Source organism: Sesamum indicum, linkage group LG2, assembly GCF_026168435.1.
Source record: "Sesamum indicum cultivar Baizhima isolate 11 linkage group LG2, ASM2616843v1, whole genome shotgun sequence".
Classification (NCBI taxonomy): domain Eukaryota; kingdom Viridiplantae; phylum Streptophyta; class Magnoliopsida; order Lamiales; family Pedaliaceae; genus Sesamum; species Sesamum indicum.
Window position 1 is genome coordinate 17,039,438 of NC_142658.1, and position 25,904 is coordinate 17,065,341.

General features: G+C 35.4%; 4 protein-coding genes across 5 annotated transcripts; 2 read left to right on the forward strand and 2 right to left on the reverse strand.

The window, feature by feature from the left end:
- The first annotated feature begins 969 nt into the window (after positions 1-969).
- On the forward strand, positions 970-4,449 carry CT-BMY (chloroplast beta-amylase). The gene is made up of 4 exons (XM_011071980.3): positions 970-1,578; positions 2,095-2,305; positions 3,037-3,147; positions 3,230-4,449. The coding sequence occupies exons 1-4, from the start codon at positions 1,043-1,045 to the stop codon at positions 4,019-4,021; spliced, it is 1,650 nt and encodes a 549-aa protein (XP_011070282.2). The 5' UTR covers positions 970-1,042; the 3' UTR covers positions 4,022-4,449.
- A 1,161-nt stretch (positions 4,450-5,610) lies between these two features.
- LOC110011233 (Putative membrane lipoprotein) lies at positions 5,611-9,445 on the reverse strand. Of its 2 annotated transcripts, none has more exons than XM_088876349.1 (3): positions 9,283-9,440; positions 9,049-9,174; positions 5,611-6,065 (listed from the first exon to the last, which is right to left on the reverse strand). In XM_088876349.1, exons 1-2 carry the CDS (start codon positions 9,348-9,350, stop codon positions 9,054-9,056), a joined length of 189 nt encoding a protein of 62 aa, XP_088732475.1. In that variant the 5' UTR covers positions 9,351-9,440; the 3' UTR covers positions 5,611-6,065; positions 9,049-9,053. The 2 variants fall into 2 exon arrangements, with proteins under 2 accessions (XP_088732475.1, XP_020554915.1); XM_020699256.2 differs by lacking the exon at positions 5,611-6,065 and adding an exon at positions 6,081-8,330 and having other exon boundaries at positions 9,283-9,445.
- A 6,705-nt stretch (positions 9,446-16,150) lies between these two features.
- On the forward strand, positions 16,151-21,864 carry LOC105155982 (subtilisin-like protease SBT2.5). Its single transcript, XM_011071982.3, has 9 exons — positions 16,151-16,293; positions 16,398-16,548; positions 17,620-18,026; positions 18,650-18,745; positions 18,822-18,891; positions 19,102-19,384; positions 19,474-19,802; positions 19,880-20,147; positions 21,109-21,864. Exons 1-9 carry the CDS (start codon positions 16,151-16,153, stop codon positions 21,798-21,800), a joined length of 2,439 nt encoding a protein of 812 aa, XP_011070284.2. The 3' UTR covers positions 21,801-21,864.
- Positions 21,865-21,892: 28 nt separating this feature from the next.
- On the reverse strand, positions 21,893-25,824 carry LOC105155983 (uncharacterized). Its single transcript, XM_011071983.3, has 5 exons — positions 24,999-25,824; positions 24,790-24,908; positions 24,038-24,248; positions 22,582-22,782; positions 21,893-22,320 (listed from the first exon to the last, which is right to left on the reverse strand). Exons 1-5 carry the CDS (start codon positions 24,999-25,001, stop codon positions 22,246-22,248), a joined length of 609 nt encoding a protein of 202 aa, XP_011070285.1. The 5' UTR covers positions 25,002-25,824; the 3' UTR covers positions 21,893-22,245.
- Between the last annotated feature and the right edge of the window lie 80 nt (positions 25,825-25,904).

Sequence of the window (25,904 nt, forward strand, 5' to 3'; positions counted from 1 at the left end):
TGTAACAGCACAGTATATGCAATATTATAAATGAAAAGAAAAATGCTCAACTGATAATACTTTTTCCAGATTTGTCTAATTTGACGCTCCAACACGGTTGCATCATGTCTTTCCTTCTTAACATTAGTAAGTATATGATGTAGAAATCAACAACAAAGGTGTTGCGACACCCTAAGCTAATCAAAGAAGAAAGCACATTAGCGATAAGATCTCAACAGTGATGCATCATCATTATATGCATGACAAGTTTATGTGACAAATGCATAGTACTGTAACCATGCAACAATTGTTACCACATCAAGGATCTGTTCAGTTACATAAGCAAAAAACAGTTATCTCAAATAGAACTACTAAGAGGGTGTTTGTAATAGCTTCAACTTTTGTGGTGGGAAGTTGTACACAAAGTTGTAAATTTGGTTCTGATGAAAGATGAAAGTGTTTGAAAACATAACTGAAAAATAGAAAAAAGCTGGAACTGGAGTATCTGGGAAAAAAGTTTAATATGTACAATTTGACAATAAGCTGTAAAAATTGGTGGACAGAAACTTAGTTGTTGGCATGAACTTAATTTAAGTAGTCAAAATCATAAGCTGTAAACCAAAATTTCAACCTATTTTCAACAAAAAACCGATGAGCACTTATTTTAAACTATTGACACCCTTTAAACTTGCAATACTAGTTCCCAGGAGGGCATAATGCAGCAGGACCATTTATGTAACAACTGATACCATTAAATGCTTTCACCGCAACCTAAAAAACACTTGGAATCCTCATTTAATAGTTAAAATTTGAAAATATTGAAATTCATAGAAGATTCCTTTTCTCTACGATTTTTGCAGTTTAAGGTGGAAAAAGTGTACGCGCGTTTAAAGAAAGACTTTGAAAAGGTAAAGCAACTTGTTTGATCTTTTGCACTTTTTCCATTCCAAACCAGAGCCCACCAAAATTGTCTTCTTAATGAACCCAAAGAGTATGTTATCTCCATAAATAAACACCAGCCAACCTCATCCTTTCCTACATCCTTTTGTTTCTCAAGGAAAAAATGGCTTTAACACTTCGTTCTTCAACTTCATTTATCAATCTAAAAGATAATAGAAGTTTTAAAACGCCTGATGATTTCTCTAGCATAGTTGGCTTCGCCCAAATCAAACCATCATGCCAGCTGCGTTCAAAGAATTCCACACAAGAAGCTCAAACTGCATGGCCAGAAAGAGCCTCCTTACTTGCAGAAGGGAGGAAAAACGAGCGGAGAGAGAAACTTCATGGATTGGCAGGCCCTCAGAGCCATAATAATTTGAGGGTACCTGTGTTTGTGATGCTACCACTTGACACAATATCTATAGGGGGGAGTTTGAACAAACCACGAGCCATGTTGGCTAGCTTGGTGGCCTTAAAGAGTGCTGGAGTTGAAGGAGTTATGGTTGACGCATGGTGGGGACTAGTAGAGAAAGATGGACCTTTGAAATACAACTGGGAAGGCTATGCTGAGCTCATAAAGATGGTTGAAAAGCTCGGCTTGAAGCTTCAAGTTGTCATGTCTTTTCATCAATGTGGAGGAAATGTTGGAGACTCTTGCAGGTATTTTGGATATTATTGCAAATTACTTCTTTTCCTCTTTAACAGTACCCCAAAAACTGCTTCGGATCACCTTACCAGTGCATATACCAAGCAATGGCCATTAGTTGATCTGGACAAGAAACTGGATCTAGAACTTTTACTTGTCATGCATAAAATCAAACATCTAGTCTTCTTCCGAGATCTTTGACTGCAAGCTTTACAGTAAATTACAAATTGAACAAATTAAGATTACGCACCAGATGCTAATTCCTCCAACTAGATTACCAGTTAAAACATTTTAGAGTTCCTCCAAGTGCAAGTATAAGATCTACTAGACTGGTTTCAGATGTTTCCAACTTTCAACTTTTCAATTTGGTCAATATTTTTCAGTTGTTCTCGCTTTTAGTCATGTCATATTGTATTATTGAAAAAGGCTGCAACAGATACCACTTTTACAATTAAAAAATCAGTTTCCCGTTCACCCAGTTTTGTAATTAAGTTGCAGATAATACAAATATCTGGCCTTCTATTTTGCAGTATTCCCCTACCACCATGGGTGCTTGAAGAGATTAGCAAAAATCCTGACCTTGTCTATACAGATAGGTCAGGTCGGCGCAACCCTGAGTACATATCATTGGGTTGCGACTCACTACCTGTTCTTAGAGGTAGAACGCCAATCCAGGTTTATTCTGACTATATGAGGAGTTTTAGAGAGAGATTCAAAGACTACCTGGGGGATGTTGTAGTGGTAAGGCACATAAGCCCTTATCTTTTATTAAACGTGACCTTTGTACGTTATATTCTATTGTTTGCAGAAATTACAAACAAATGTTTATTAGTTCTTATGGTAACATATGCAAAAGAGAGCTAACAACAATAAGAGAAGAGATATTAAGAAAACAAGAAAGAAAGGAGGAAATTTTTGTTTACCTTCTATTTCTTTCTTCATCATGAGATCCAATTGTTTCTCATAGCTGAAGCAGCAAATTATTGAAGGGCATAAAGATTCTATACATCCAAAAGAAGAAAATTTTGGTGGAAGAAATGCACAGACATCTGTAAATGAAACTGAAAGTTCAAGTTCAACGAAATTGAATTGATGATCTTTTAGCTAGCTGTGAAATGTGATATAGGACAAGAAATTGCAGAATGCATCAGAAAAGATCTAAAAATGGACTAAGCTTACATTTTAGACATCTAACATGTGAGACCTCTTCATTATTGAACTGTATAGCTTTTGCTTGGAGGAAGAAATAAGAAGAAACCTGGTTAACAGACTAATGAATACTCGCTTACAAATATCCCTTGATACATTAAGCTAAAATCTAATGAATCCAAATTGTTGACCATCCTAGTTTATGACCATGCTTTAAATATTGCTTGTTGAGGGCCTCAATGTACCCACTTCATCATCTGGCTGCAAATTGAATAGAGAATAGCTTTCACCTTTTAGATCCTAATTTTTCTTGTTTAATGCAGGAGATCCAAGTGGGGATGGGACCTTGCGGAGAACTAAGATATCCATCCTATCCAGAAAGCAACGGCACCTGGAGATTTCCTGGAATAGGGGAATTCCAGTGCTACGACAAGGTAATTCCCACAAAAGCTAAATGCATGAAATGGATTCGTCTTGCTATGTCTCTGCTCACTGCATGTTCCAACTGACACACAGTATATGAGAGCTTCACTGGAAGCAGCAGCAAAGGCAATTGGAAAGGATGACTGGGGACGAGGAGGTCCCCACGATGCCGGTCAATACAACCAGTTCCCAGAAAACACTGGATTTTTTGGGAGGGATGGTACATGGAATGGTGAATATGGACAGTTCTTTTTAAAATGGTATTCTGAAAAGCTAATTGATCATGGAGAAAAAATTCTCACAACAGCAGAAAGAATATTTCAAGGAACTGGAGCCAAACTATCTGGAAAAGTGGCAGGAATTCATTGGCATTACAAAACAAGATCCCATGCAGCAGAACTAACAGCAGGGTACTATAATACTAGGCATCGAGATGGTTACCTAGCAATAGCAAGAATGTTCAGTAAACATGGTGTTGTATTCAATTTTACATGTATGGAGATGAGGGATGGAGAACAACCAGGTGAAGCTAACTGCTCACCAGAAGGTCTAGTTCGGCAAGTTAAGTTGGCAACTAAAACTGCTGGAGCAGAACTTGCTGGAGAAAATGCACTAGAGAGGTATGATGGAGGAGCATTCTCGCAAGTTTTGGCAACAAGTAGGTCGGGATCAGGAAATGGACTGAATGCATTTACTTATTTAAGAATGAATAAGAGGTTGTTTGAAGCAGATAACTGGAGAAATTTTGTTGAATTTGTAAGAAGTATGTCTGAAGGTGGTCAAAACACAAGACTTCCAGACAGCGACAGGATTGGGACAGACCTGTATGTCGGATTTATCAAACAAAATAATGTGAGGAAGACATGTGAAGCTGCCCTTGTCTAATTGTACATGTAAACCAGTGCAAAGTTAAGTGGTCGAATGTAGTCAGTCAGAAAAATATGAAGGAGAGCTTTATCGGAAAAAAAAAATGAAGGAGAGGAAGAAGTTAAAGACACTCAGAAGTATATATTGCAACAGATTTACTGAGTCACCTTGCTCTAGCCAAAGGCTGACAACGTAACTTTCCTGACAGGAGACTGGATACAGATAATTCATAAATCTGCTAAAGGAGTTAGAGCTTGAGGGAACTACCTGAGGTATCCAAAAAAGTCAGTTAAATAGATATTAATTCATATCTTGTTCGAAGGAATTAGTGGAGTTCCTGTACAAAACTTTTATATTATTTTTTCTCCTATTTGTTAAAATATAATGAACGCTGTAAACTTGACGTCTACAGACTGTCAAAAATGAAATTGATTTAATATTATACATATAGTCGTGATCTTTGGTATTGCATTCATATGTCTTCTAAGAGGACGAATACACATATAAAACTGTATACTAAGGCAGTATCAGAAAAAAACTCACAACCAGAAGCAAATTGGTCAAGCATTAGCTATTAATATAAGGGGATAACAAAGCTCATACCAGGTGACAGGATTCTGTATTTTACAATGACAAGATCTATGCTAGAACCATTGGCAAAAATAGAGAGACAACTTATCTTGGCCAAAGACACAAAGAAACATCTCCTAATCCTGAGGATTGTATTTAATGTTATTCCAGGTAAAAGTGATGCCTATACATATATATGGATATGTTTATAACCGTATATTTATCTTCAAATGAACTGCTTTGGCAATAACCAAATACCAATAACCAAAAACCAAAAATAGAGAGATAACTTATCTTGGCCAAAGACACAAAGAAACATCTCCTAATCCTGAGGATTGTATTTAATGTTATTCCAGGTAAAAGTGATGCCTATACATATATATGGATATGTTTATAATCGTATATTTATCTTCAAATGAACTGCTTTGGCAATAACCAAAAACCAAGAAACTTAGCCAAGAAATAAAAGGAGAAAAATCTTGGATTCAATGGGGCACAAAAGAAGCAATATATATTGGTTTTGGGTATTCATCTATCTTGTATAATGAGTCCAGTGCGCTTGTGTAAAAGTATGATAGGGTTAATAGATCTTTCAGGGATTTGATTTACGCATATCTATTGTTAATCAGAACATAGCTTTTACCATGCTCTGAATTCACTTGTGACACCAGCAGTTGATCGACTCTGAACTAATGGTTCCTTCCAGAATAGCAACAGGCAGAAATAATTTTCCTTCATAATACTGTTACCAGCATTCAATAAGTCATGTTATGTTCCACATTTCCTTTTCCTTTCCTCTTCCGCAAATTTTATTATGTAGATTGAATGATAAAAATTGGAGTGGTGGCATCTACAAGCGGGTCCAGAGGTGTCCGCAACACATACATCAAGTAAACTTTAAGTGAGACCCATGATTTTCTTAAAATGAGACTAGACTTATATAATCCAGTTCGACTGTGTTGCAGCCTATTATCACATCAAGGGACAAATTTGAGGAAAACTAGTACCTATGAAAATTTTAAAATGGCCTAGTAACGTTCTTCTAAATGAAAATATTACAATCTCAATATAATTTAACTCCACCAGAAAGTGAAATTTCAATTAAATCCCTCCTCCCAAGAAATGTATCCTCACACAAACAAGAAAAATAGAGAGAGAAAATGCTATAACACATTATGCGGCAAAGGTCATAAGAAGGCCTGTACTGCAGTCCTCAGATATTTGGGTGTATCCACTGATCTCCAGAAAGACACAACATGTTAATGTTTCCACCACCCACATTTTTCTCCACTTCACTGTAGTTAAACAACATGCATTTGATAATTGTAGCCAACAGTACATCAGCAAAATATGAAATGCATGCTTGATCATTACAGCTGAAGCTTTGGACCAAGTCTTGAGTACCTTCAGCAGCAGAATCTAACTTATATCCAACAACAAATCAACCAGCCCTACTTCTCCTAGTTCACTTGATGTGGCCTGTCCTTGACACCTGCAAATGATATATAACAGTTTATCTGAATTATTTAGTCAACATTTAGTAGTAAAATCTCCAAATAGAATAAGACAAACCTGTGCAAACTCATAAAGAAACAAGAATATAGTTTTGAAAACATTTTACAAGCTGAGGAAATTCTCAATGCAGGTTTTAGGTCTTGGGATCTGAAACTGTTTGACATCTTTAGTTTCTTTATTGCTCCGTTCAAAACATGATTATATAGGAAACTGTTAGAAGCATAGGGGCCTTAAGCAGTTACATTTTTTAAGTCTCAGCATATAGTCTAATTAGCAGCTTCTCTGTTTTCATCACATGTAGCACTTATGTAATTGAATGCTGAAGCTTAATATCATTGTTGATTTGGAAATCTAATTGATGAATGTTCTGGAAGTGCTTTAGCAGATTTTCAAAATATTCTTGCTACCTACCAATGTTTGGAGTGCCAGGGCACCAAGTATAGTTCGATGGTTTCATATGCCATGTCATGTTAGAAATTCATGCTCCTGAACCAACACCACTAGAAATTATATATTTTACCATCAAGACAAATTTCAACACGTTCATCCTATGTTAATCAATTTGATATCGTCATTATTTATCTTTGGCATGTAATAAACTAAATCTTGATGTCCTTATTCATTATCTCCTAGTACAACAGCATTTGTCTATGTCTCTAATATTACCTATATGACTCATCTCATCCAAGCCCAATATGACTCATCTCATCCAAGCCCAATATGACTCATCTCATTCAAGCCCAAAAACAAGACTAGATGACACCATGAATCAGTACAGTTGGGTTTCAAATTTCAACCAAATCCTGGTTACTGATTAACTTCCTTCACATGACTAACTCTGAACATGAATATAAGAACATCTGAGTTATAGTTCTTTTTAACAATATAAATCCTATGAATTATATAGCCAAGTAACTTATGGTCACCTAGTACAAATCAATTGTCTAAACTTTGGTTGCCTGATGATAACTATGACAACCAACTAATTATAGAAACTTCATCAGAAAGCAGAGTTCAAGCCTCAGAGATTACCTATAAACATGTGCTAAACTACTGCAACGTACAGAACAAGACTATAGACAGAAACTGCAAGATATGCTGTTGCAGAGCTTTCCCAGATACGAGATAATGAAATAGGGCAAATTTTACAACATAAAAGAGAAACAAACAAAATGAAGTCATTTATACTGAAGAACCAGAAAATACGACTTAAGGTGACTATCACAAAGATAGATATCAAACAGCAACCTGAAACAGACAAACAAATAAAAAAACTAGGAATATTCATGCAACAAGGAAAACATTCTATGGTTTATACATGAAAGAGTAAATTAAAAATCATGTTTTTTTATGTTTAGGTTATGGATGCTTTATGCAAAGATGGTACTCAGGGATTGTTTCGTTTGGAAGGAAAGGTTAGGAGTCTGGTTCAACAAAGGGCTACATGCCTCTATTTTTGTTCAGCGGCAAGGAAAGATGTATTGGAGTGAGACAATGAACAAGGCAAATCCTAACTCATGTATTATACTTAATTTCCCCTAAAATAGTGGAATTGAGGGTGAATTGGATTTTAATAGCAACGTATGTCCTTCCCTTGTTTATAAAGACGACATATAGAAGAAATAGATTGCTTTTATTTAGAATAGTGCATGAAGAGCCAATTAGACTGGCTGTCAATGTACTACTGAAGAAGCATTTTCCCAATCAAGATCAATAAAATAATAGTGGGAATGAGAGAGATTCAAAAAGAGGTGCAATATCCATGAATTGGATGCAAGCATACCATTTTATAGTTAGCATAAATTAGTGATTCTATAAATTATTCTATTTCATTTCATCTAGCATTGATTACATGATCAAATCATCTATATCAGTATTGTTCCTAGAAAAACTATATAAGAATATCCATATGAATATGAATATTTTGGGCCATAAGTGCATAGATGTGATGGAGTAGTTCAGGTAATCAATTCATAACTTTTGAGTCTGATGCTCATGGCTGTATGACTGCTGATGCTTTCTTCCAATCGAACTACTTTCAGCCGCATCCATACATGTGCTACATGCAGAGATTCTATAATTTGTCAAATCTCTATGAAAGAAAGAGGAGAATTTCACACCTAGAAACCGATTTAACATATCGAGGCACTTAGGATGCATGCCTCAGAATCTGTCACCTAAAATTTTAGAACCATCTATTGCCTTCTCTAGAAATATCCAAGCAGCTCGTCTGAACTGACTCCTGGTAATAAAATAGCCATTAAAGGCAGCAGAAGAATTAAAACCGTGAATGAGGTGTTAAGAGGCTTACAAGACTAATTTTAATCTTCCATGCAATTAATGTTGACATGGCTTCCTAACTGCATCTTTTAAATATAAAATTACTGTGCACTAGCATGACGAGCATAGGTGATAAGTTACCACGAAGATTAAATCATGTCCAACTGAATTTATTTTATGCACAAGGCCCATACTATCGAGTATAGCCTTGCATAAATGGTTTGTATTTGCAACATTCTCCATGACAACAGAAAAGCATGCAACTTCTACAACTTGAACTCATACATACATCACTTTATTCTCTGTGGAATTTATTCTAAAAGAAGAATTCTTATAAAATTGATTTTGGAAGAATTGATTCCCAAATTTGTGCTTAGCAAAACCTCCAGTGTACCCGCTTCCAATTACATTAATCACTGCTTATTATGCTTGTCGCCCAAATTACCGTCAAATAAAACAAAGTCCTAGCACGGGAAGCCAAACCTCATGCGAAATGTTTATTCAAATCCAAAAGTAATACTGAGATGTGAGTTCTCATAAGCAAAACCCTGTAACAATGTAGCATTCAGGCTCACCAGGACTGATATCCACACTCAAAAGCTACACAGAACTACAAATGCACTATTGTTTGCACTAAAAACTGTACTCCATTTCTCAAACGAGTAAGTAGAAATCAATACCCATCTTAGGACTGCTCCGGAGGCGGTGGCGCAGTGGAAGTGGCATCAGAACTGGAGCGGCGGAGGTTTTCAATCAAATCATTAAGCTCCTTGCGCGCCGACTCTCTGCCAAACATGAATCCATACCTGGCATAAAAAAGCAGATCAAATATTAATATAAAACATAAAGATGGTACAGAAACAAATTCATGACAGATTGGGGAAAATGTGAAGAGCGGGAAAAAAATGAATCACCAGAAGGAGACAGCGGAGAAGACACCTGCAGTGGCCACCGTCTGAATGAGAGTGAAGCCCTTCTGCATTTTCTACTTAGTTGTCAAGACCAATTAGAGGATCATTTTACAGTGGCCATTGCATATGAACCCTTTCCCCACACTATAAAGAGCTCACACTTACTCCAAACCTATTCAAAAGAATACAATTTTCATGAACTCAATTACAATATTAATTTAATTTCACCAACTTTAAATTATTAATTTTTAAATATAATAATATAAAATAATACCAAATTCTACTTTCATCTAAAATTTCATATTTATTCAACTATTAAATCAATTTCAAACATATATTGATTTTGCAAAAAATTGATAAAAGATGTGGCAAAAATTATTTTTTTGAGAAGCGACCAAACACATTCAAACACAGGCTAAATCACAAGTCGATAGTATTTTTTCCGTTTTATAGAGCCAAGTAAATTTTAAAATGCATTGGATCCCCTTTTATAGGAGATAGAGCTCGGACAATTGCGAAACAAATGGAATTATTCGAGTGCTGCTACAAAAAGAAAGAGGATGGGGGTTAGAGCGGGCTGAGGGCGACGGAGGTGACGGTAGCTAAATTCTTCATTTAATAAAATATTATTAATATTATTTTTTTAATAATTAATACTTCATTCAATAAAATTACTGATAATTTTGTTTGTTTTACAGGAGACGTTCCAAAAAATGCTGGAAGATTATCAGCCCCAGCCCACAGCCGACGACCTCAGTGCCCCCGTCGAGCCCGAGGCTTCGGTGGCAATGACGGAGCAATAGATGTGGCTGACTGTAGTCGAGGGCAAGAATAAGGACTGAGTATTCGGCCTTGGTTCTGAGGCCCACGTTTCCAGCTGCACATTCACACTACCACTGCCACCTCTACCGCTAAACCCGGGCATGGAGGACCGCATCAGCAGGCTCGAGACAATGATGGCCAACATGATGGATATGATGAGGTGAACACCACCTCCGACAAATCCCCCTGCCGAGAACCAAGACGCTAACGAGGAGCGTTTAGATTAGGTTTTACATTTCTTTTTCATTTTTGTAACTAAATACTCTTTCATATTAATATAATATATTTTTTAATTATTTATTTTTCATAATATTTATTAAATTTCATTATTTTATATTTATTCAATTAATTAAATATATAGATAAAATTATAATTATATATGAAATCATTAAAATGTATAAATTTATTTATCTATTCAAATTTATTAAATATATTAATAAATTATAAAAAATTATAAAATTAAAAAATTAGGAACCATTTTAGTAATACTAAAGAAAATATTACAAATTTTATCAGGACCCGATCCAAAAACTGTTATAAAGGTTGTCTCAAATAAGTGTTCCTTAACTGGATGAACCATTCCAAATTAATGGATAATCGTTCCAAATACAATTCCTAATCAGTATCAAATATATGTTCCAAATTACATAAATTGTTCTTAATGTTATTACTAAAATAGTTCTACAAACGTGTTCCTAATTCACTAACCCGTTGCAAATAACAGTTCCAAATTTAATCCCAATTAAAAAAAAATGCTTCCGAAATTAAAGCAAGAGTATTACAAATCCCGTTCTAAAATTTCAGCGACAAAACTAAATTATCAATTCCAAAAAAATCGTCACTAACCGTTCCAATTCTTAAATTAATTTTTTTTTGGGATTAAAACAACATTAGGAACAACTTACTACGATTGGTACAGTTACCATCCTAAATTTTTATAATGCCGACTGTAAGGATGGATTTTCAATCATTCCAAATCCTTTCCAAAGTCTGCTCCAAATAAGTTATGTGTTCTGCTGATCGTTTCGAAGTAAAAAAACACCATTCCTAACCCCCCCCCCCAAATCCCATCTTTATTGTAGTGAAATCATATACAATACAGTTTATAGTATCCCAAATATAATAGGACTCCTCTAAGATTGACCCTATATAGATAGAGTTTATAGTCTCCATAATTCATATTGGGATAAGAACTCATCTTGAAATAGAGTTGAGTAGACTTATAAATAAATGACATTATTGTGATCAAAGAACACAAATGAAAGTGAATTGATCACAATACACAATTTACCCCTAAATGCAATGTGAAAGTGAATTGCTCACTACACACAAGTTGTCCCTAAATACTCTCTCAATACATAGTTTTCTCTATGTTATTTGTTGGAGCATCAACAAAGACACTGTGGATTTGGTAATGATCTACCAAATTAATCGAGCAAGGTTCATAATTGTAATCTTGAAGATGGTATGCTTTCATGTGTGTGGTCTTAAAAGACATATCCATGATTTAATCAAGCTAAGGACTTGTAGACCAGCCTTAACTTGATCGTGTCAATGCATCTGGCAAAGCTAGAGCATATCCATCAAGAAAACCTTAAATATCTCACCCAATCATATATCCTCGTCTTCTGGTCCTTGGTCAGGGTATATGCGACTTTCGACATGGCGTTCAGTCTGTGTTCACCCACCTCAACCTCTAGGAAATTACATATGTTATTCAAATTCTTTCATGCATTCAGATTATCCTTTATTTTTCTCTTGATGTCCATAATGGTGTTGAAAATGTTGTCAAACACTTAATTCTCATATGCATGGCAATAAGGTTGTGTTGTATCCAGTGCATCCCCCAATTATGAAAGATTCTAGAAGATGTATTTCTTCGTCCACTTATACTCGACATTGTACCTTAGTAGGTGTCTCAATGGATCTTCAATCGTAGTACTATATTGTTCCACATGACAATGGATTTCTTCTCCTATCAATCTCATCCTTCCAATTCTCATCTCCTACAAATTTTGACTGAAGATTTTTTGTTTTTCTGGTAAGAATGTTCATAAGGGAGAAACTACCTATGACATTTAAAGTAGCATGCCTTTTTTCCATGCTGCAAATAGAACGCTCCTATGTCATCTATATAAATAGGACACCCTATAATACAAGCAGTACTCCATCCAGATACTATCCTATAAGCGAGGAGGTCATTCACAGTCCATATTAATGTTGTCACTAGTAAACCCAAGTCCCTTATCATCTTTCCGTGTCGTAGTAATCGGGTGGAAAGGTGTGATCATGGGATAATAGGTCACTAGCCCATTGGGACACCTCATCGTAGCATTTGTGCAGCAGGTTGTACTCAATCTTGATGTTCACTAGTTGGGCAACTGCCGACAATTGGGATTCACCACAACCATTGACATTGTTGATCGGTCGTCTGCACTGCATTAGAAAATCGATCCAATTTTGGATATATCATAGTCGTAGACTCCCCCACTGTAGTACGAACTAAGGCTAGCCTCACAAGCATTTGTGGAAAAGGAGTTAGCAGCCTGGTGCTCAAGCTCGACATGGGACTAGAAAAATTATGGGCTAGCATCATAAATCATTCTTTGGTATCAATTTCATCTGCTGGTAATCACTCTAGTACGTTGTTGGGTTAGGTTCATAGGAGTTTGCAGGAACCGGTGTGGGCAAATCATCACAGTACTTTGTCACTGGTGCCACACCATGAGCTGTCACATTATAGTATCTCTCCCCAAACCCTTCATATATAAGTGGAACATACCTCATTTGTCATTTTGAATTTATGATTTTATAGGCATACTGATCCTTCGCCCAATTTACAAAATTTCAAATACGGCTTTAAAGAAAATTTTAGTCCCGTATCCTTAGGGTTTTTCTGATTTGGTCCTCTAATTTTGTGCCTTCCCAATTTGGTCATGTATCTTTCAAATCTGCTAGGTTTTGGTCCTTCAGCCAAATTAGTGACCATTTTGCCCTTCTATAAAGAAACTCAATATAGTCCATACACATGCCCTAATTTGGCCTATCATGCTTCCCAAATAAAATTAAGTCCCCATAATTCATACCATGGTTTGACCGCCTTGCTCTTGGATATTCCAACTCCTTAGTTTTACGTACTTCTTCTAACCACACAACCGTAGCTAATGGTTCACAGACTTTTAGCTCCTTCAGCAACAAAACAACACAACCCTACTTCGTTTCCTACCTTAGGGTGTAGAAGGTGCTTCAAAATAGAGACTTAATAATACTTTGGGATAAACAAGTGGAATAGAAATATTTTCTTTATTTGAAGAAATATATGAATATTATATAGATATTATATCCTCCATTGGAGGAGACAACTATTTAGTCTCTCATATGATAGAGGACTTAATTTGTTAGGGAAACCCCCATAAACTAACAAATTTGAAAAAAATACAAAGACTCAACTATACTTGAAATATTATGCTTTGAAGAGTTGAAAGAGTTTTCTGATAATCCCCCTCTACTTCGTTGTTTCCTTATTTATAACCGTCCGCGGACTTCAAACTCTTTTTTAGATGACTTCATTATGTTCATCATCACGTTGTCTTTTCCAGTTGGTAGTCATGATGGCTTGTCGGCTATGTGATTGCTAGCTGGTTTCATGCTTTGCTGACTGTTGGCTTTTGTTGTTTTCTGCCGACAGTCTCATTCTTGAACTTTTACATTCTCCAATTCTTACCTCGTTCTGTAAAAATTCTTTATTTTACCTTTGTCCTGATTTGGTTCGGTTTCTTTTGGGTGATCCGAATTTGTCTCAAACAGGGGTGTTTCTTGTTTCTAACAACAAAGGCATACATGGTTATGCCATTGCCCGACATGCAGAATGTTGCATGTCTTCATCCTTATTGCTTCAATTGCTAGTAGCTTATTTTTCCAAATTTAACACTCTCTTCTTTTCAAATAAGTTTTTTGCGAACTCAATACTCTTTCCTATCATGGAGTTTAACAGAAACGATTCAGTTCACTTTATTTGAGAAAATTTTGAATGGATACTTGACCTTGTCCATCTCAGTGAGGCAGACCCATAATCTCCAAACTCTTATGGTAGAGATATCATCTTCACTAATAGCTGATACCAGGAGAGTTTTTCTTGAGGCAACTTTAATTTTGTTGAAAGCTATCGTATCTAATCTCTGCAGCTTGATGCAATGGAAGGCTGGATGAGATCCATTCACTGTTGTTTTTGGAGCTGTTGATATGAATTTTAATTCTAGAATATCTCCTCTTTTCAAGTGGGTTTTTTTTTTTTTTTTTTTTTTTTGCTAAGAGTCGTCTACTGCCCCACTAATCCATTCTAGAAGCTTTGAAATTTTCGAAAAACTTGGTGACATAGTATGAACTGAAACCAAGGCTCCGAAATCATACCATTATCGGACATTTTCGCGTTTGGACCCCTCTAACATCCAAACTCTATTGTACTTTTTGGATGTTTCGATGATGGTCTTGCTTGGGTTCATCATTTGTGGGAAAATAATTTTTGTCACATTTGCTGGTATACCTGCCAAGCAGAAAAAGAAGAAGATATTAACTCGTTAGTATTAACTTAGAGGTGTTGGATTGACTTGAATCATCAAGAGTTTGCACTTTCTGTGACCCAATTGTTGCCGTTTTATCAAAGTCTGGTGATGGCCTCATTCAATCGGTGCTTGAATTTGACGCGATAGGTCTAAAGCCCTACACTCTAAGGGCATGTTTAGGCTCATCCTCTCTCAAATCTTGAGTCATCTCAGATGGTGATGCAATCCTAATTAGTTCTCATAGATTGTTCCATAGCGAGGTGGAGTAGTTATTTTTCTTAAAAAATAATTTATATAATTTTTATATAATATAATTATACATATAATATAATTTAAAACTTATTAGTTTTTATCCTCTTAAAACATGTCAAAATGTCTTCCAACTCATATCCAAAGCCACGTAAGATTAAAATCCCCCCCAAAATTGTCCAACTCAGCTGCTATGTCATCTTTCTGGTAAAAAATTAAAATTTCAATGACTGGGAACTATTTTTCGTCATTTTTGTAACTTACAAGACTAAATAAACAAAAGACATGCTTATAAAACTAAAACTAAGAGGGGGTAAAATTAAAGGACGAAAAAAGTATTATTTTTCCTTTTTTAGTAAATCATATATATATATATATATATTTGCACATGTCGTGGTCCAATTAGCCAATCAAGTAACGAAATAATTCCGTTCTTCATTCGGAATTTATCCATTTTAGATATTTACAAAATCCAATTTTGATATGAACTTTAATTTGAAATTCAATTATTAGTCAATTTCTTTGAACTTTTAATTAGTATTTATCCCATAAAATTTGAAAACAAATGCGATTTTAGTTTTATAAGTATAGGGGTTGGTAATTATGATCCTATTGAAACCAATTTTTATAATTTGGTCCTTCAATTAGAAAAAATGACAATACGAGGATAATTCTAGTTGAATATTCATAAATTGGTTCAAAAAGTGCTTGTATTGTGCTTGTATTGTGCATGTAACATTAATTTGAAAGTTTTCTACCAAAATTCTACTCAAATTATCATTTTTTTTAAAAATTAAAGAATCGAATTACCAAAATTGATATCATCGGATCCAAATTACCACCCCATATACTCAATACACTAAAAGTACAATTTTCCCTCATGCTCCATTCTTCTAGTGGAAACTTGTAAAAACTTTAATTTGTGCTCGAGCAACTCCCTAAGAAGCAAATTTCAAGTCAACTTTTTAACAAGTAAAATTCTCAAAATCAAATCACCTCTTCACTAATTTAGTGCAGTACATAGCAAGACTCTTCCCACGCAGTGTCATGCCAAAGCATGCATGCTTTCATGACTTGCTTCAATGGCTATTGTTTGCCTAAAAGCAACACCCCAACTGCATGAATTACAGTAGTTTTGGAACACAAATCTTGTGCTCACTTAAGGACTTGGCACTCATTATATTAACAAAGTTCATTTCGAATTCGTATCAGTACTGTTGTTTCCTCTGCATCCTATAATGTCCATGGCAATGTCCATTTTCACCATCACTCTCCTTGTTTGGTTCATCAGCATCCCACGGACATCCTCAGCCAATCAAGAAGCCAAGGTCTTCATGGTTCTGATGGAGGATGAGCCCCTTGTCATGATGTCGTCACTAAGGTTTATATAAAAACCCTACCAATCTTGATGTTTTTACAACCTTAATGGCAGCTTCCCTGGTTCTTTGTCTGATCGTTTTCCCCGTTTTATGTCCAATCGTGTAGGGGTGGTGAGGATATTGCAATGTACAAAGAGAGAATGACACAAGAGCACGACGTTTTCCTAAAATCGGTACTGGAAGAAGGCTCCTACGTTAAGTTGTATAGCTATACTCACTTGCTGAATGGCTTTGCAATTTATGCCAATGGTGAGGAGGTATGCATATTAATGGATCTGCGACAAATATTAAGGAAAAAAATGCATGCAACCCCTTTTAGATATATATTACTAATGAGCAAATTGTTTCGATTTCATTGAAGTTCCAGATTCGAGTAACTCGATAAATTTTGATTGAATTATGATATGATACAAAGAAGAAAAAGATCGAATAATCATTCTATGATGAAAATAGAATTTATTTTTTTATATGAGGATAATTTATTCATTTATAATATCACATGGAGGTGAATTGTATTTATAATATCATATGAGGATAATTTACTCAATTTACTAATTTAAATAAAATTTATTTTTTTAGAAAAAATAATTATTATAATCAAAAGACAAATACAAATATTAAACAAATATAATACCTTTTCAACTCATGGAAACAGAATGCTGTTTAATCAATTGAACTTGTTTTAGAAGTGTTTTTTTCCTAAACACTACTCAATTTAGCTTCTCGTTGCTTTTGACTTTTTGTCACCTAAGACTACCCATTTTTTATTCTGCTAAAATTTCCAATTTTTTTTCACAAAAAATGTCTTCTCAAAAAGCTTAACATAATGTTTGGTTTTTTTTTTAACTTGTTTTGGGGTATTTTGTGGAGATAGAGAGAGAAAAACAAAGATAAATAAAAATAAATTAGAGATAGTGTGGATGTTTGGATTTGTTTTTTGAGATAATATAAAATAAGTATGATATGTTTGATGTTGGGTAGTAGGGAGACAAAAAGTACTGTTCATTGTCAAATCACGTCTATTTTATATATATTTATATATATATATATAAATATATATAATTTATTTAGTTGTAAGTGATTTAAAATAAATATTATTTTTTAATTAATTATATTTTTTAAAAAAAGTAATTAAAACTATTTTAAGATAATCAAAAATATATTCAAAACTTACAAAATTAACCAAACATACTCTATATTTTGGCCCATCTTTGAATCAAAACCGAACATAGTGTAAGCTTTTACAAACACTCCCTAATCTTAAATAACTTCAAGTTGAAAATTGTGGTCCCAATTACTGACAACTATACGTGCGGACATTTGTCTAGGTGATTGATGTGCTTCGACGTGCAGGGAGAGTTAGGTCTGTCCAAGAAGATGTAAAAATGGAGAAACACACAACACACACACCTGACTTCTTAGGGATTAGTAGTGGTGCTTGGCCAGCCTTAGGCGGATCTACGGCTGCCGGCGAGGGCATTGTGATAGGCCTAGTAGACACAGGAATCAACCCTTTCCATCCCAGCTTTGCGACTCAAACATCAACAGGGCGTCCTGTATTTACACAAGGTAGCAAGTTCAAGGGAACATGTGCTATGGGGGAGCAATTTTCAGCATCGGCATGCAACGGCAAGATAGTTGGTGCACAGTACTTTGCAAGAGCAGCAGTTGCTGCAGGGGAGTTTAATACTACGCGCGACTATGCTTCACCGTTCGACGCTGATGGTCATGGAAGGCAAGTGGCTCATAATAAACATATAGGCGCATCACCCGTAATACTACAAGAAAATAGCTATAAAAAAAATTGATGCTAAAATAGCTAATTAGCAAGTGAAACTTTTGTTGCTAATCTACACTATTTAATATATTTTAAACAATTCGTTGTTAAATCCATTAGCAAGTAAATTTTTTGAGTTAAATAATATAAATTAGTAATGAGAATTTTATTTACTAATTAGCTGGACGCTATTTTTTTTTCCATTACTAAGGAGCCATTTTTTTGTAGTGTAAAATGCAACAAGTCCCCTTTGGAAACACTAACAAGCGTAAAAAATTCCATTGAATTTAGAAATCATGAAAGGCCAATTATGAGTTTCTTTTTTAAAAGTTTAGTTTGCACTGTTTTTTTCTTTTGCTTTTTTCTTGTTTCTTTTTGGTTCAGGAAAGTTTTGTGCTATTTTGACAGGAATACAAAATGCAAAACCCTATTATGATGCTATAAAATTTCAGTGTCAAATATTTTATATTTAGACTATCCACAAGCTAATATGAAGTACAGCCTTTGAAATTTTGAACACATGAATTGTCAATTTAAGAGAAAAGTGTAATTGAGGGGTGTTGATGCATTGAATTTAACAGTCATACAGCCTCAACAGCAGCAGGAAACCACCATATTCCAGTCATAGCCAACAACTTCAACTATGGCTATGCCAGTGGCATGGCACCAGGAGCTAGGTAATAAATTCTGCATTCTTACATGGTCATCGGTAGTGATCTCGTCGGTCAGTTAGAATATTTGGTGCTTATGCAGGATTGCTGCGTATAAAGCGCTTTATTCTTTCGGAGGTTACATGTCTGACGTCGTGGCTGCAGTAGATCAGGTGAGTTAATTGCATTATTTTGTCCATGAAACATACAACTTATAGGCACAAAACCTTCATAAACAAAGAAAGGCGCAACACAGCCGCCGTCTCCTACATCAGGGGTTCACGTTGCCCTTCTTTTTTTCCAATAAGTTTTTGGCTTGGTGGTGTTTACTAGCCAAATGTTATCTTCTTTGCTCATATGGTTAACTGTTCAATTTTCTTAAGGCAGTAGAAGACGGTGTCGATGTACTAAGTCTTTCAATAGGGCCAGGAAAAGTGCCTTCAGGGCCTTGTGCATTCCTCAATATTCTAGAACTGGAACTTCTCTTTGCAACAAAAGCTGGGGTGCTGGTTGTTCAAGCTGTAGGAAACGGTGGACCGTCGTCTAGTTCCATCCTTTCGTTTAGTCCCTGGATCACCAGCGTTGCAGCCTCTATAACCGATAGGAAGTACAATAACTCTCTCGCTCTGGGGAACGGGCAACGCTTGCTAGGAACCGGTCTTGCACGTAAGTTGGATCGCATCACAAGAGTGCTTCATTTAGTCTCATTTAAACAGTTGGTGAGAAAACAAATTTGTGAATTATGTCTCTCGCAGCTCCAACTTTTGGAGGAGTGTATTTCCCAATTGCAGCTGCAGCCGATGTTTGTCGAAAGAACTTCACCACAGGCCTCATGGAAACCTGCCAGAATGCAGATCCCTTCATACGTGCTAATGCACGTGGAAAGCTAATCATCTGCACGTATACCTTCGACTTTGAATCTGAGGCCGCAAGTATATCAAACGTTGCAGCGACTGCACAAAAGATTGGTGCTGCCGGTTTCATCCTGACCATGGATCCCGACGTTGGTTCTGAGCAGATTAAGGGCGCCACAGTGACCTTACAAGTCCCTGGAATCATTCTAAACAATATGGAATCTTCATCGGTACGTATGTGATGAATAAGCTGATATTGCATTAGTTAAACTTGCAAGTTAACCATGCTCATGATCTTGCCGCGCAGGCTTTGTGGGAATACTATAATTCTAATACGATCAGGAGCCGAAGTGGAGAAGCCCTATTCTTTAGAGCAAGAGCAAGGATTCAAGACGGCAGGAGGGCGACTTATGCTGGACGGGCACCAGTTGTGGCATCATATTCGTCGAGAGGTCCCGACGTGAACAATGCAATATTAGAAGCTGCAGATGTGCTAAAGCCTAATATCATGGCCCCAGGCTCCTCAATATGGGCTGCCTGGAGTCCCAATAGTGAAGGAGATGTATACATCAAAGGTGAACATATATGCATGAGTTAATTAATGCTCTTCGTTTCCTGAAAAGTTGATGGTAATGTGTTCAAATTCTTTGATTAATTTAGATATATATGATCATCTTAAGGATATCATAGGAAAAGGAAGGAAAGCAAAGGCCACATATCAGATCCTTAAAGTACTAATTAGAGGGTGTTTGGCTAAGCATATCTTAGAGCATACTAGATAGCCGACTTTGTTTAAAAATATATTTATGAAGTGTTTGGATAAAATAAATAATAAAAATTCTTGTAATAAGATGTTTAGTAGTGTCAATTTTGTATGTAATATGATAAAATTTGAACAAATTTATTAAAAATCCAATGAACAAATTAGGAACTCTGTATGTTTTCTTTTTTTTTTTTTTTTTTTTTGGTTTACTTGTAAATTTTGCCCTAGAGTTATCTATGTTTTGTATTTAAGTCATTTATATTATTAGGGTTGTAAAACAGACCTACATATTTTTAACTTTTGTGAATTTAGAACACATTTCGTCAACAATTTTAAAATTGGCTAGAAAGTCTCATGTGCCCTGTACATATTGGTAGAAGACCACCAGCCCATTTTAAATTCTCCAACTGGATGTGTCTTAAGGTTACGAAAATTAAAAATTCGCAAGACTAAAATACAAAACAAATATAATTTGAGGATGAAAATTGCAATAAATTAAGCGAGATGAACTTAAAAGTTTCTTCACAACTAAGTTAAATTGGATTTTATAAGCTCCAACCTTCATTTGGAAATTCATTAAATTTTCGGGTAAATTCTCAAACATATGATAGCATATTTTGAAAAATTTGTAAGCTTAGCCAAACACCCTATAAATAACAATCAAGAAAGCACACGAAATTCCTGTTCATTCAATCCATGCATGTTTTAATTTGTAGGGATGATTGATTATTTCTAAAGATTTTGACAAACCAGACACTTGCAACTGGATTCAGGACAAAGTTTTGCATTACTGTCGGGAACAAGCATGGCCACTCCACACATTGCCGGCATTGCTGCTCTGATAAAGCAAAAACACCGGCACTGGAGTCCAGCAGCAATCACTTCAGCAATGATGACGACGGCCGACGTGATCGACCATTCGGGCGCCCCCATTCTAGCCCAACACAAGAACAGGTTATCTCCCGCCACCCCATTCGATTTCGGGGCAGGTTCCGTCAACCCTTCTCGGGCCATCGATCCAGGCCTCGTCTTCGACGCCTATTTCGAGAACTACTTACAGTTCCTGTGCGCAGTTCCAGGCGTCGACGACATGTCCATAAGACGGGCCGTGGGAGTCGGATGCCCGGCCAAGAGAAACGAATGGTGTTCGGATTTGAACACAGCAAGTGTGACGGTTTCAAACTTGGTTGGGTCGAGGAAGGTGATTAGAAGAGTAACTAATGTAGCCGATGCCGATGAGAAGTACACAGTAATGGTGAGAGAGCCTCTCGGCGTGAGGGTTAGGGTAATGCCGGCGGCGTTTAAGATCAGTGTGAATGCATCAAGATTCATTACACTTCTCCTGGAAGCAACTCAGAGAACAAATGCTTACACATTTGGGGAGGTGGTGTTGAGAGGCAGTAAAAACCATGTGGTCAGAGTTCCTATTGCTGTTTTTGTTAGCAGTTCATTAGGCCGATCTTGATACTAGCCATTTAAGCACACTTTTTGTCGTCTGCATAATTTAAATTTTTATTATTTTTATTTAATTTCGCCAAACACAATTTTCTGGCAAGATAATTTATATAATATTTCACATTTAACAAACTCAACAAAATTGTCATTGCTGAAGCAGAACATATTGAAGAACCTTCCAATAAGAATAGGTGAAAAAAAAATGAGCAAATTACTTCACTGTATTTTCAAAAAATGAAGCAAATCACCACCTACTAATAATTTAGATTGAGAGATAATTTGCTTCATTTCTCAATATACATGAAATAATTTATTTTTTTTTAGAGGAATTGTTTTACTCATTTCTCACTGCATTTTTCCTTATAAAAATGTGCATATATGCACTCCGCCCTCATACAATAAATAAATAGAACGGTTGCTGATGGTGCTTGCGACGAGAGACAACTTGATCACCTTCATTTATGTAAATCGAATCTCTTCCTACCCACATTTATGAACAGTTTTGAGAAGCAGCTTCCCTTTTTCTGCCCCTGCTAATTAAAATAGATACACAACCAGCCCGTTTTCAAGTTAGAAGCTCTGCTTCAGACTTTGAGAACTTGTCATTCAAGTTTAAACGAAAAAAATACAAGTAAACTCATTGTGATATTGCAAATGAGTAAATTATTTTTTTATGGAAAAAAAAAATAGCAATTTATATTTCTGTACTTTTAAAAATGCAGCAATTTACCACTCTGTATTTTTCAAAATGAAGCAATTTACCTCCCTAAATTTAAACTCTACAACTTTACCTGCAGGATGCTTTTTGCTACAGCTTTCATGTTGTTTGTGGTTGTAGATACACTGCTGTTGTTCTTGTGCTTCTTGTTTCCCTTGTGCTTGCTGCTGTTGAGGCCTATCTTTAATAAAATGAAGTTTGGAATTAGGCGCTCCCATTTTCCCAAACAAGCTTGAGAATTTGCACGTTTTGAAGGCGTATCCGCACTAATCATCTGCCGAAACATAGCTACATTTCAGATATTACGGTTAAATCTTGCATATGAAAACCCTAAGATCGATGTAAAAGACATCACATGTGAATCTTTTATCCATGAGTCAGCATCTATAGAAATAGGAAGCCCATCTGAATTAGTACATTCAAAGTCCTTCATTTGGGCAAAAGTTACCTTCTCTGTATCTGATGGTGTTATATTGCAGGTCATGGAGATCCGTAACAGAAACTACTTTTGGTCTACCATGGGTTTTAGTTTGCGACTTTGACTTTTTTGATTGGTTAGTGACTAAGAAATTATGTAATATTTAGAGCATGGAGTCAGTTACAGAATCATGTAATATGTGCTACTGTTGTATTGGTTGACTATTTATTCATTATTCAGTCTTGGTACAAATATTAGTTGTATATGCCCAACTTATCTTATGATATTCATTTGGTTTTTTATGTAATATTTGTTCTAGGTAATTTAAATTTTAGATGTATTGATAATTGGAGAATACTTTCAATTATTAATATAAATTAAAATTATAAATAAAAAATAATAATATTTAAAATAACAAGTGAATTTTTTGTAACAAATACCCTTTTGTTACGAATTTTGTCCCTAACAAAGCATTTGTTATGCTTGTATTCTCTACCACCAAAATTCGCAGCGAATTCGTAGTGAAAAGGTTTTCACTACGAATTTTGGACTTTGGCTACGATATATACGTAGTAGCTAAAAGTCTTTTTTATTATAGCGACAGCAACACCCTAATAGAATTCCTGAAACACGAGGTAATCAACGACTTTTTTGTGAAGGGATAGTTATGTTATTTTCTTCTAAGGTTTGGTGTAATTGCACATGCATTCTATGTGATTTGAAAAAATTACATAAATGCCCCTGACGACGTTTGTTTTCCTCCAATAAATAGATCTATCCGTTAGTCAAAATTTATGAAATTTTTGTTGATATTAATTAAAAAATTGAATAAAATTCTATATTTGCATACCGCTGAGTTACTATTAGCTTATCCCAAATCAAATTAGGTCTGTCAATAAATAGAGTAAGACCTTATCCAGACCCAAGTCCAAAAAGGACCCGAATAACTAATTACTACCTAACGCCCAACCCAACTCAAAACCTATGAGTCTCTGTGACCTAACTCAATTATTTGGATTGGATCCGTCCCAGGCCCATTTTTTTCCCCTTCTACATTCATTCAACAAAAGGGAAGTAATAATGTTTATAAGGTACAACTTCTTAAGTTCACCTGAACTGCTGGGACTCGTTTGGTCTGAGAGGTTGAGTGTGAGGGTAGTGATGATGAAGAGGCCGGCGGTCGACGTGCAGATGCTCGAAGATCTCTTGCGTACTCAAGAAGCTGAGCTCTCCTATTGTACCCTTTCCCTCCGCCGTCTCTTTTGGCAATGTCGTCGGAGTGGAAATGATGATAACAGTGGTGACGACAGTTTTGTTTGTCGCTATAACAAAAAGATAATATTAGTGATCGAGATATTAAATAATAATAATTTTTCATTTTATTATAATATAATTATTAATGACAAGAATTATATATAGAATTTTTATTATAATTTAATCACTGCTACGTGGGTGATAACAAAAATATAATATAATTATATTTGTCGTCTCACATTATGATTATACATATCTCATTAATGACCTATAATGATAATTTTATATATAATTTTTCTGTTACTAACTGTTGTAGGAAAATTGTAATTTTAATCCTATAAGTAGAAGGATGATAATTTTAGTTATGTAGAAATTTATTTTGACAAATCTGAGGTGTAATTTTGAAAAAAACTATAATTTTCCTATAAAGTCGTTCACGATTAAAATTGTCACCCCCTAAATTAAACGTCTAAAATTATAATTTTCCCAAGTATTTCTAATCATGACAATATTTATGAAAATATCTTTTCGCTATTAAAATTATAGAGAACACATAAAAGGTTTTTATCATTTAAAACATATAAAAGTGATTTTGATATGGTGAGTCACCTTCTTGTCTCTAATATTCTGTTTCTTTGCAATGCGTCCTGGAATAAGGGCAAGCTCTTCCGCGGCGTCTCTGCATAAACTGCCACCAACACAGTCTTTTCTGGACAGCATGTGATTCTCTACGAGGAAAGCCAAAAACTTGACGGGTATCATACCCGAGTGCATGTCAAGAACTAAAACTGATCATGAGTGAGGGAGATAATACTAACCATGTTGCAGAGGCAGAGGGGGGAAAGGGAGTCCGATCGAGGAAACTTGATCGATCTGATGATGTTGTGGAGGAGCTTTCTTTGGAGCCCTTTTAATCAACAAAAGTAATAACGGTTTTTTTGCATTGTAAGGATCGAAATGTGATCTCTCTCTCATTGGTTAGAAGTCCAAATCAAGAAACTTTAGATCAAGATATTAAATATTTTACTGTAATATAAAGAAAGAAAGAGAAAGACATCCAAATCAAGAAGATTACAACAGGTATGCAGGCAGGCAGGCCGCTGCTCTATCTTTTTCTTATTTTGTCTCATCAGCTTTGGCCCTTTTGTCAATTGACCACCTAACACTTCTTTTCTCAAATTAAGTGCTGGTGATTATCACAGCCTATGAAGTAATTAAGTATTTTCTGCAATTTCAGAAGAAGAAGCTCTTAATTCCCAGTATCATGTTTGATCTTCTCGGTTGTTTTCTCTTACATCCGTTGGACGCGGAGCAACTATTATGTAACTTGTATCAATTTCTTCATTTTCTTAATTTCTTTTTTAGGATAATTACACTCCTTTTCCTCGAAGTTTGGTGCAGTTACACTTAGACCCCATGTGATTTTAAAAATTACATCTAATGCTTCCGTCTAACAAATAAGTCTCTCTACTAGTCACCATTTATTGAATTTGCTGATATTAACAAAAAAAAATGAATCGAAAGCAATATTTATCCTTTATTGATTGATCATTGACTTATTGCAGGTCAAACAATTTTTTCGAACTAAACTACCCTTATAACAGTGAAGATATACCTCTTCACATGCATTAACGCGTGAAAAATATATGAGGACATAGATGTGGACAGATAAGAATGCTTCCCTTCCTATATTTTGATGATATAGAACATTCTGTTCAGTGATT

Excerpts from the sequence above, each read along its gene's own strand:
- LOC105155982 (XM_011071982.3), top strand. The coding sequence starts at position 16,151 with ATGTCCATGGCAATGTCCATTTTCACCATCACTCTCCTTGTTTGGTTC. Across the intron at positions 16,294-16,397 it reads GTCATGATGTCGTCACTAAG|GGGTGGTGAGGATATTGCAA; the intron begins GTTTATATAAAA and ends CCAATCGTGTAG. Across the intron at positions 19,385-19,473 it reads GCTAGGAACCGGTCTTGCAC|CTCCAACTTTTGGAGGAGTG; the intron begins GTAAGTTGGATC and ends TGTCTCTCGCAG.
- LOC105155983 (XM_011071983.3), bottom strand. Across the intron at positions 22,783-24,037 it reads AACGAGTCCCAGCAGTTCAG|ATGATTAGTGCGGATACGCC; the intron begins GTGAACTTAAGA and ends ATGTTTCGGCAG. Across the intron at positions 22,321-22,581 it reads TAGCAAAAAGCATCCTGCAG|GGGCAGAAAAAGGGAAGCTG; the intron begins GTAAAGTTGTAG and ends TTTAATTAGCAG.
- LOC110011233 (XM_088876349.1), bottom strand. The coding sequence starts at position 9,350 with ATGCAGAAGGGCTTCACTCTCATTCAGACGGTGGCCACTGCAGGTGTC. Across the intron at positions 9,175-9,282 it reads TTCTCCGCTGTCTCCTTCTG|GTATGGATTCATGTTTGGCA; the intron begins GTGATTCATTTT and ends TTTTTATGCCAG.
- CT-BMY (XM_011071980.3), top strand. The coding sequence starts at position 1,043 with ATGGCTTTAACACTTCGTTCTTCAACTTCATTTATCAATCTAAAAGAT. Across the intron at positions 1,579-2,094 it reads AATGTTGGAGACTCTTGCAG|TATTCCCCTACCACCATGGG; the intron begins GTATTTTGGATA and ends TCTATTTTGCAG. Across the intron at positions 3,148-3,229 it reads AATTCCAGTGCTACGACAAG|TATATGAGAGCTTCACTGGA; the intron begins GTAATTCCCACA and ends ACTGACACACAG.